The following is a 12012-nucleotide window of genomic DNA, read 5'->3' as shown; positions in this document are numbered from 1 at the left end:
GTGGAAATCTGCCTTAAGTCATGTTTTAACCACTTATAATCTTGCAATCGGAATATGATTTTTTTTTCATTGAAAATGGGGAAAATAATAATCGTGAGTACTTCATAAAAGGCATGGCATAGTTTTGGTTGAGATGAAGGATTCAGATTTTAACTTTTGGCGAGATAATTAGAAACCACTTATCAAATACTAAAGAACATACAATCCTGAGAGGTATTCAAAGTTTTGATGAAAATCGGTTTTGAAAAAAAAAAAACTAAAGTAAAACAGAGTGGTCCTAATTAAAGGTGGGTCACACCTTTTATTAGGACCTTTTTGTTTTTGCCATATCTCAGCCATTTCAAAACCAATTGTCATCAACACAAAGAGAATCTTAGTCTTTCCATTTGAACTTAGTATACAGTGCAGTATGTATACATAATGATACCGGTAATTCTTATAGTCAGAGAAAGTGGATGGAGGTACAATGGTTATAGCCTATTACAGACTTTTATACCGCGTTTACAGAGCTATTCCAGACGATTTACCAGTATATGGAGTACATAAATCGATAGTACCATTTGTAGATTAGTAGAATTTACTGTATGGATGGTCCCTGAGCAGAATGAACCCATACTCTAAAAACCCAAAACAAAGTAAACTGAACAAGGATGATGACACAGGATGATAGGCGGCTCACAAATTCCAGTATCAATAGCAATGCAATAGCAGCTAGTCCCACCTGGGTAGAATTTATGCTTTTTTTTTCTTTCTTTCTTCTTCTTTGAGCACCCAATCATGGTTTCTTATGTGAAGCTACTATGTTGTCATAATTGTACATCGTGATTTGTTACCAATTTTGAAAATATTCTTATTTCTCATCCCAATCAATATAGACTCTCCAACTGTGTAACCATTGTGACTAAACATTTGTGGCGTTTAATTGCAAAAGTCGGAAAGTCATCCGAAAATCTCCTTCTGTTTACTTTTCCTACTAACTTTAGTCATTTTATTCCGGAAAACTCACACATTCATGTGCCCCGTTGCATAAAAGTTACTATTGTGGTAACTTTGCCATTCAATGGTAACTACCATGGTAGCAATACTCAACAGCCAATCAAAATCAAGAATTCCATGGTAGTTACCACTGGATGGCAAAGTTATCACAATAGTAACTTTTGTGCAACGGGGCCCATATGGAGTATATTTTTGTTTTACACAACACATGTATAGATTCTTGCCATCTGATTGGATGAATGTGAGTCACATGACATTCAGAAGAATCAGTTATCCCACGCTCACTCTTAATGCGCAGTGCAATATAGACATCAGTATATTGAACGGTAAACCAAGCGAGCCAGATGTGCAATACAGATCCTATAGGACACAGTGAACTTGTGTATCGTAGTAAAGCATTGATGTATACGCGCACCCGTTTGCGCTGCCAGCAAGACCTATATAGAGCCAGATCTAAATCTAGGCCCGTTAGTCCTCCTCCTAGATAGGCTTAACGTTTGATCTATTTTGGTCCAGACCAGGTCTATATTGTGTGTTGTATAAAACAAATATGTTTTATCATTCGTGCGACGGTTCGAATATTACAATCGGTGCAATTTTAACCGTTCTATTCAACTCCGCTTCGCGTCGTTGAATAGAACGGTTAAACTTGCACGCTCATTAACATTCGGAACCATCGCACACGACATTGAATATTTTGTATATCATAATACTGCTGAACAGTATATTCTGCTTCACACTGAGTATAGGCACAACGGAATAAAAAAAAATCAAGTTCAACATAATATCAACTATGCAATGTACTGAAACAGACGAGGGTATATACCCGTTTCATATAGCAATACCTAAATCTACTGCATGCAGCATAATTATGATTAGCGTCCTGTTTCATTAATGGGCTTGACAGTCATGAATCAAGCAGCTTCGAGCATTACAACTGTTGCTGTTGTTATAAACAACGTATTTAAGTTGTTACTGGTATGTGTGATAATCTAATGTTCAGCTGGGCAGTGAATTCCATTGCGTGATGGGATACACACCCTGCGAACCAACATTGCTATCGAGTCTGCATGGCAATAATCAAAATGCATGAAATCACGTCTTTGCATACCGGATCTACGACAGTCAGAGTGATTCATTATTATGCCTGTATTTTGTTTTTTCATCATCAACACTGACAATGACCAAGAGGATTTAAGTCCAATCAAGTAAACAGCCGACAAGTGACAAGGTAGCAATAGAACTGTTTATGATATCTGTATCAATTAACTGTATATTATTCAATTAAAGTCATATCAAGAACAAATACTCGGAATCCCTGTGGAACGGTTAAAAATTCTGTAAGATGACTAAAAATAAAGATTATTCACGAATAACTTATTTAGATTTTTTTTTTTCGACTCCAATTCTCAGCACAGATGACTGTATATCAGTACTGTTTTACAGTATATAGGAAGACATTTTGAGTCGTATACTGAGTAGACTGTTTTAGTGATTATCCTTCATTATAACTTCTGAACTGGATTTACGCTGGCTTAATGCATATAAATGCACGGCGAGTTTTACAAGAGTTTGATCAGTCTATCTGCAGAGAGATAAATACAATATTGTACATGGTAAGATTGGCTGGCAACGTTGATGAACGCTCTTATACAATATTACACAAATGCATTCATTACGTAAAGTCAACCTATAGTCTCCGCTTAATTGAGCATGTTTATGACTTAGAATGATACAATTGATGTGACTTTCCACAGCTTATGGAGGCTTCACATAAATCGGGTGAAATTAGACGAACAGAGAGTAGGGGGCTTCGTTTTAGAATGGAATCTAAGTAAGAGGTTACTGAAATATCAGAGTTTCACTTTTATCTTTTTATGAAACGCTGGTTTTACCGCAAAACACGTTCAAAGCAGGTATACAGTAATGATGTCATGCCCTCACAATTCACAAATTGATCCTAGCTGTTGATTGCCCTTGTTTTCACGTGAAATCAGCGAGAAACAAAACTTATATATTATTTAATTTGCTTGCGCCTCCAGGGCGGAAGGGATATTGTTGCCGAAATATCCCACCAAAACCATAATCTGAACGATACATAATTATTTTGTTTAGATATCAATGGAGAGCAACTTGTGATATGATTAGGTCATGAATTTGATGAGGTGATCGCTGACCACCCCATCATATTTGCAAGCGTGTTACGACAAATACCACTACTCAAGGGTACACTTTAACCCTTAACCTTTAACCCTTAACCTTAACCTTTCTGTGCCAGAACTTTGGACTGAGTGTTTACAGCGTTGTGGGATTTTCTGTGCCAATCGGAACTCAAGGCACCCAAAGGGTTAGATTTAAAGGGATAGTACAGTATTGGTGGAGATGAGATTTAGGCTTTTAACTTTTTGCAAGATACCAAGAAAACACTTATTATATAGTACAGAGCATACCATTTTAAGAGGAATTCAAAGTTTATTTGATGAAAATCGGGTTTGGAATGACTGAAATATCCAAAAACAAAGTAAAACAAAGCGATCGTGATAAAGTGTGGGTCCCACACTTTAGTAGAATCGCTCTTTTTTTATATCTCAGCCATTTCAAAACCAATTTTCATCAAATAAACGTTGAATTCCTCATAGAATTACATGCTCTTTCATATTTCATAACAGGTTTCTGATTATCTCACCAAAAAATGTTAGAAACCTGAAATTAGGCCGCAACCAAAACTATTTTACGATCCCTTTAATAATGTAAATGTACATGCCCTTCAATCGATAGAATTCTGACAGTATTATGCAGTCCTTGCATCATCGATCACAAGCACGATCAGAGAGATGGCCCTAGTCGAAATCGTGTTCGATCTCTGACACTTGAGTGAGGAAGGTGGAGACCGTAGACCCCGTGCTTTCGTGTGGCACGCTGGTGTATGGTATATGGGGGTACGACGTGCAAGGGCGGATGTGGCCGTTGTTGCAGGCTTCGCAGGCGTGGCGCCCCCTCGCGGGCTTGGGTCCGATTTTGTCGGGGAAAACCTTGAACAACAAAGGGAAAACATATAAGAAATCATCAGTTTTCACCGGCAACAATACTAGCACTGACTGACCGAGGGCGAGGGCCATATTTTATACATAATAAGTGCATAGACATTTCTTCTCGTTTGAATCATTAATTGCCTATTGTGGTAACGTAATGAGCACTCGCCTGATAATCATGAAAGGATAATGAGAGTTTATAACATATTATTCATTTTCAAAGCCTTTTAACATGGTAAAAAGAAGGAAGGTCACTCTCCATCGAATATTGTTTTGATTTGGGACTACATGTATGTTTTCCACAATGGCTCGAAAGAAGACAGGACATCATGCGAATTCATGCGAAGTGTGGCTCAGAGAAAATCAGATAGACAATAAAACTAAAGTTCGGAGAATTAAAGTTTTGTGAGTTATAGCGATGGCCACCGCAATATCTGATGCTGTGTGAGAATCTGCTTATAACCATCGGAATAGTGTCATGATACAGTCAAAATTGTCTATAGCGGCCACCCAAGGGAGACGAAAAAAGTGGCCGTTATAGGAGGCCGTTAAGACAGATTCTTTAATATGCTTTTTCTCTATTCAGGAGGGAATTGTTCTAGTGGTCGTATAATGGCAGGTGGCCGCTATAGACAGGTGGTGGCTAAGACAGGCTTGACTGTATTGTTTTTCAAGATAGTCATTAGTTAATCTTCTTTGCATCTCCCAATTTGAAATGATGTGCTGCCAAAGCAAGTAGTTGCTGCTTCGCAACCACACACGCACACACACACACACACACACACACACACACACACACACATACATACACACTGTCAAAAATAATACTTATCACGCACATTGATTTATTTCATTTCTCTCTCTTCTGCGTTATTTATACAACATCGATCTACCTTTACATGATTACAAGAAGATACAAATAATCGGGAGGGGGATTCCTTACAAAACAGTGTATAAAGCCAAAAGATCTCAAATTTTTTACTGAATAGCTAAAAGAGAAGGCGCTTGGAATGGTTAGAGCGCTCATTGTCCAATTAGGGTGATCACGTGTTTTGTTTTGTTTTGTTTTGTTTGTTCTGGTGACACCATTGAGCTATATAGCAGCTTTTTATGGTGACACCTAGCTGCTTAAAAACTGCTCAAAACCCACAATAAGTCGTATACAAGTATTAGGATTCTCTGTATCATAATGGAGCAAAAAGTCATTTGGGTTGACCGACTCAAATTTTTAAAGTTTGAGTGACCATTATCTTTAAATCATCTTTTCTCATTTTTCTTTTTTTTTAATGAAACTGCACCTCCTAACTCTCTCATATTTTAATCTTTTTTTGAATGGGTAAGGATGGTCCAGTTTGAACAGGTGTATCATTTTAAAACTTAGAGACTATACTCTTTCAAACTAAGTATGTAGAAAAGTGAATATTCATTTTGGCCTATACTTTGGGGTTTTTTGAGACGGGAGGTCACCTATATATTCCGTATCCGTATATAATACGCTAATACCGCCGTTTATGATGCTACACTCAGAGAGATTAGTGTCTCTGTCCTATATAGTAATTTGATTTGATCTCGATTGCGTCCTCTATCATTATTGTTTTATGATGTCAATTGCAATGTTCGTGAAGGGCAAATTTTACAGGGGGTTATGTACTTTTCATTGAGTATTCTTTAGTAAAACTTACCATTCGGTTGCACTTGAAGCAGTGTACAGGTACTCCGACCTGCGCTCGTCCTGTGAACACATTCCTGCAGTTCGGGCAGCGGCCCCACCCGAACTCCCGCTCTTTGGGAATCGGGTCGTAACGAACATGGCACCTTGGACATCTATGTTATCATAGTATTAAAAAGAACCCCAATAAGCAACAGCAGCAGCAACAACAACGACAAAATAGCGAAATCACACTTGTTGAAGCACAATATAATGACATCATGTACATCACAGCGAGACAAACGATTTTACAATGAATCATCATATTCGCGATTCGTTTAATATCAGGTTTAATTGACTATCATCAGAGTTCAATGTATTCTATACACCAACGTCATATTATACGAGAATTGCTCAACATACACTTGAATAAATTCTCCCGAGAATCAGAATTATTTTGTCAGCCAAGGAGTGTTGAAATATCTTTCCACATCGCAAAAAAAAAAATAAATATTATTTCTATACTCCGTTCATGTAATTTATTGTGTTCAGTACAAGGGTTGGGCAAATAAAAAAAAAATGTTCTAATGACCAGTGGTGAACACTATTCATCATTCTATGAATGCGTGTTTACATTCTTGAATATGCATTACATGATAAAAAAAAAGAGTACACATTCATAGTGTTTTAATTAAATTATAATTCAATAAAGTTCTTACCGATGGAGATGACAAACAAGCTATTGGAGGGAGAGTGTGTGAGTGTACTTTACCAGTCTCTCCTAAGATGCACCCGTCGCATCTTAAATTATACTAATAATCGTCGGCCTCATGCCAAAATGGCCTTGTAGCACCACAGACTTTGTACACTGTTAGGGCCCTTTTGGCATGAGGCCGACGCTATAATTTCATTTGAACGTTGCCATAATCCCTCACTACTGCTTGACTTCAGTGTTCCATACTTGCATTTGATATACAAGTACAGGGGCGGTTCCAGGAATTCTGTAAAGATGGGGGGGGGGGGTGGCGCAACTGATATTTCTGGTGCCACTTCCGGGTTTCATTTCATTTTTTCTTTTTATTTCTTTTGTTTTAAACGAAAAATAAAGGGGGCGTGCACCGGTTGCGCCCCCCCCCCCTGGATCCGCCACTGCAAAATGAGTGACAGTAAAGCAAGAATACAAAATATATACAACCATGTCTTTTTATTGGAGAAGAAAGAAAAGGAACACCAAAAACATACTTAACACAAATATATGGTCATCATCTGAAGATGTCACAAGTAAATGTCAGAAATATGTTGGGGCCTAAATAAAAGCTATGAAGCTTGTAAAACTGTAGGTTCCCGAATTCATAGGCATGAAATTATACGGAGAACGGATTTAAAAATCTATTTTCTTTTAACTTATAGTATAACAGAAAAGTAAAACGTATAAAATTGTCACATGGTCATGTAAGGAAATTGATCGAGCTTATGTGTTAATACTGGAATGCATGATGGCAGAACTAGAGGTGGTTCAGCAATGCGACCCAGCAGACTGCATGAGCGAGCTCTGATATTTTGAACTTTCGCTCTATAAAATAAAGGCCCAAGATCACTCTTAAAGGAAACCAAAACCCATTTAATGTGGATTGAGTGAAAGCAACATTAGAGCACATCAGTGAAAGTTTCAGGAAAATCGGACAATCGATGCAAAAGTTATGAACTTTAAAAATGTTGGTGTTGGAACTACTGGATAAGGAGACTATACTTGAGTTTATGACATCATTTGAGGACAACATACGAGTATCATACACTGCAAAAACATCGGTGTTAGATTTAACACCACGGGTGTTAAATCTAACACCGATCAAACTTCAATAAAGGACCACACCCACAGGTGTTAAATATGCACTGTGATGGTGTTGAAAAGTGTTGACCTGACACTTTGTGGTGTTAATTTGACACTGTACCTGGTGTTATTTTGACACTGTACTGGTGTTAATTCAAAAATGACACCACATGGTGTTGATTTGATATTTGTTGGTGTTGATATCAATGGTTTAACACCCGTCCAGCTTCAATAAGAGACCACACCAGCTGGTGTTACTTTGGTGTAAATTTATTTTCACATTTTTTCAAAAATCTAGTCTTTCAATGTAAAATTCTTGATCGTCTTGTTTAAATTAAAAATCAACAAGAAGTGCAGTTACTAAGAAACTCTTCAAAAAAACAGTATAAAATTTGGAAATGACACCCGGAGGTGTTAATTTAACACCATAAATGAGCATCGAAAATTTAACACCAGCTCGGTGTTCACTATTTAACACCGGACTTTTTGCAGTGTACTAGTAAAGAAAATATAAAGAAAATTCAACATGCAATCACTTTTCTAGCGTAATGAAAGAGCACTTAACTAACCGCTTTTAGAAGGCAGGGGGAATGATTACTGATACCCTGAACATATGTCAGTATGAAGTTGATGGAATGTGTAATTTTCATGAAAAATGAATTTTTGTGGAATTCTCTTTATATTTTCTGTATAATATTGTCCACGCATGACGTCATGAACTCTAGTACGTAGTCTCCTTATCCAGTCATTACAACACCAAAACTGTAAAAATTACTAACTTTTGCATCGATTGTCCGATTTTCCTCAAACTTTCACTGATGTGTTCTCCTAATATTTTTCTACTAATGTATCAATATTGATAGACATATAATACAGTTAAGATATTTTCATCTTGCTTTCTGCATTTACCTTGAGACCGGCTTGTACTCGAAAACTTTTCTCCACCAAACATAAGCGCACGGACGGCATGCGAACTCCCTCCGGTCGCTAAGGTGCTCATTGTGTCGCTCGACATTTTCGGCAGACAGAGGAAATACTACAGCGGGCGGTTCGGGCATTGGCTGAAATCGAAATAAAATACATGCAGGCTGTATGTGTCGATCGTAGTCATGTACAATGTAAAATGTACAATGTATAACGTGCAATGTTATTGCGTTTGCTTTTTTATTATCATTTATGATGCATATAATGTAAATTAATGCATATTGCAAAAATGATTTTATGCGCAAAGCTTTTGCGTGAGTGTAAAGAGACTTGTGTAGATGAGACTCTATAAAAAGATAGGAATGTAACTCTTCCTGGTATATATAGGAATCATTTCAATCTTATGCCAGCTTGAAAAAAAAAGTTTCACTTATTCATATTTTGTACTTATACTTCAATACAACTCAGAGGTCCCCTGACATCCCATTACTTGTTTATTTCTGATGATGTGAATGGGTCTATAATTCACGAATTCTGTAACTTCTGGAAATTCTAGAGAAATTTGACATAGGACTAAGTCTAATAGTGACAAGAAAATGAAATGATCAAATCGTATGGATTGCACAGCGTAAAACATGTCTTGCTCATGGTGAACACCTGGTTATGGCCAGGTACACACCGTAGGGTATACTGTTAGTACGCTTATTTCAACTGGCTTCGCCGTTGTTGACGTCACGAAAGGCAGGAAAGGTGGAAATTAGTGCATGGATGCAGAAAAAAAAACACATTGTACTTTGATCGAAGGATTCCTATTTGTGATCTGAAGACCTATATTCACACGCATCAGCAGAAGGCATCGTGGAAATATATTACTCAGTACACAGTTCAAGCCGGAATTCTGTGTTCGCCGAGTTGTACTATTTACATTTATTTTGATAGGTTTTTGGAGTGAATCTACGATTCTAGATTATTTATGAATATCCACTTAATCATCAACTTGATGTTGGAAAACTTTCTTATAGTGATGAGTTACACACAAACACACATAATCATTATAGGCCTACATGTAATAAATCTGAATGAAACAAAACAAACACACAAAGCAGGGATGCAAATGAAATGAAATGAAATGCACGTAACACACACAAACACACACACACACACACACACACACACACACACACACACACACACACACACAAAATCGACTTCAAGTCCGACTGCAAATAGAAAGTGTACCTAGTCTGATGGGAATTCTTTCGCTGTAGATAAAAGTGAATAATTGTTGAAGGAAGAAGAAAACTAATGAATTTCAGGCAAACAACTTCTCGGTATATAGGATAATTGCCTCACCACTCCTTTCAGTCGCATGTGGATCAAGCGCAGAGCAAGTTCTTTTTGATCCTCTGAGCCCCGGACGGTAAACTCCGTCGTCCCGTTCTGTCTGACAACGAAACGCACGCCGAGGCTACCAGACTCGCGTTCGATAGCCCGACATACGGCTCTAATTTTGTCTTGATCTGGCTGGAAGAAGAAAAAAAAAAGAAAAGAAAATGGCAACAGTTACTGCAATTGTTCTTTTAAACTAGGATTAAACTAGATACCAACAGAGACAGAATAGCTTGTTAAAGTTAAAGGGGGGGGGGGAATATCTTGGGTGGCATAGTTTCGGTCGAGACGGGGCTTCCGGTTTCCAACTTTTTAGTGAGGAAATTAGAAACCTCTCATGAAAATACGAAAAAGCATAAGAATTCTAACAAAAGTTCAAAGTTTATTTCATGAAAATTGGTATGAAAAGGGCTAGCAATATCCACAAAGAGGTCCTAGTAAAAGGTGGGACCCATCTTTTATGAGAACCACTTTGCTTCACCTTGTTTTTGGATAGGCCTATGACTATGTCCAGCCATTTCAAAACATTTTTTTTTCATCAAATAAACTTTGAATCCTCTCTTAGAATTGTATACACTCTTTAGCATTTCATAAAGTGATTTCTAAGTATCTCGCAAAAAATTAACAGCTGACTCCTTATCTCAACCAATACTAAGATTATCAACCCTTATAAACTCGCTCCATATTCAACCTAACTCGTGTAGCAGGAGGAGGCAAAAAACTATATAAGGCATAGACTTATCACGCGAGTTTGAGGAGTTGTCTTCTCGTCTCAGCAAATCGCCCTCTTTCCTTCGGTGCCTTTTTATAAACCGTCCTTATCAAGCCCAAGTGAGTTTGAACATCACGTAGCCTCCTTGATTTTCACTTCTCGTTATGACGATACACTGCATGTGCTTTGCAAGTTTAGAGGACAGATCCACCTTCATACACACGTGGATTGGGTGACTGCAACAATATTAGTAGAACACATCAGTAAAAGTTTTGGGAAAATCGGACAATCCGTTCACAAGTTATGAATTTTAAAGTATCTGCGCATGCAGTCACTGCTGGATGAGAAGACTACTACAGTGTATGATGTCACATGCGTACAACGATATAAGGAAAATATAAAGACCATTTCACAAAATTTCATTTTTTGAAAAAAGTACCATTTCTTTTGACTGACGTATGTTAAGGGTAATACTATTCCGCCTGCCTTCTGAAAGAGGCAAGTCAAGCGTTCTTTTATTATGCGAGAAAAGCGAAAATATGTTGAATCTTTTCTATGTTTTCTTTATATCGTTATAAGTATAGTACTCTTCTCATCCAACAGTGACTGAGCAGAAACTTCAAAAATTCATAACTTTTGAACGGGTTGTCCAATTTTCTTCAAACTATCACTGATGTGTTCTAATTGCTGCATTCACTCAATCCACATGTCTATGAAGGTGGACTTGTCCTTTAAAGGACAAGTTCACCTTCATAAACATAAGGATTAAGAGAATGTAGCAATATTAGTAGAACACATCAGTGAAAGTTTGAGGAAAATCAGACAATCCGTTCAAAAGTTATGAATTTTTGAAGTTTTTGTGCAGTAACCGCTGGATGAGAAGACTACTGCAGTGTATGTATAACTTAGATGTCACATGCGTACAACAATATAAAGAAAATATAAAGAGAATTTCACAAAATTCCATCTTTTGAAAAAAGTACACATTCCCCTGACTCGTTACCGACAAATGTTATGGGTAATATTATTCCCCCCGCATTTAGAAAGAGGCAAGTCAAGTGCTCTTTTATTCCGCGAAAAAAGTGAAAATATGTTAAATTTTCTTTTACATTTTCTTTATACTGTTGTACGCATATGACTCACAAGCTGTAGTAGTCTCCTCATCCAGTGGTTCCAACACAAAAATTTTAAAAATTCATAACTTTTGCATCGATTGTCCAATTTTCCTCAAACTTTCACTGATGTGTTCTACTATTATTGTTGCATTCTCTCAATCCTTATGTTTATGAAGGTGAACTTGTCCTTTAAGTCTCACCTCATTAGCAGTTGTCTTGTATTTGATGCGCTCCTTTCCAATCCGATGTCTCTGTATATTAAGGGGTAAAAGAAAAAACAACAACATTAAAGACCCATCTTTACAATAACGTTGGACTTACTGTAGAAGAAGGTTATGCTATAATTTAGATTAGCCATTCCCGGT

At 37.3% G+C, this 12012-nt stretch overlaps 1 protein-coding gene across 1 annotated transcript; it reads right to left on the bottom strand.

The window, feature by feature from the left end:
• Positions 1–3836: 3836 nt before the first annotated feature.
• LOC139745328 (shiftless antiviral inhibitor of ribosomal frameshifting protein homolog) lies at positions 3837–12012 on the bottom strand. The gene is made up of 5 exons (XM_071655727.1): positions 11848–12012; positions 9785–9955; positions 8417–8568; positions 5711–5852; positions 3837–4028 (listed from the first exon to the last, which is right to left on the bottom strand). Exons 1-5 carry the CDS (start codon positions 11932–11934, stop codon positions 3837–3839), a joined length of 744 nt encoding a protein of 247 aa, XP_071511828.1. The 5' UTR covers positions 11935–12012.

The sequence above is a fragment of the Diadema antillarum genome, unplaced genomic scaffold (assembly GCF_040938485.1).
Source record: "Diadema antillarum isolate AM-2024a unplaced genomic scaffold, OU_Dant_1.0 seq00001253_RagTag, whole genome shotgun sequence".
Taxonomy (NCBI): Eukaryota; Metazoa; Echinodermata; class Echinoidea; order Diadematoida; family Diadematidae; genus Diadema; species Diadema antillarum.
Note: the sequence above shows the minus strand (reverse complement) of the source record. Positions and strands in the feature narration are given on the sequence as shown.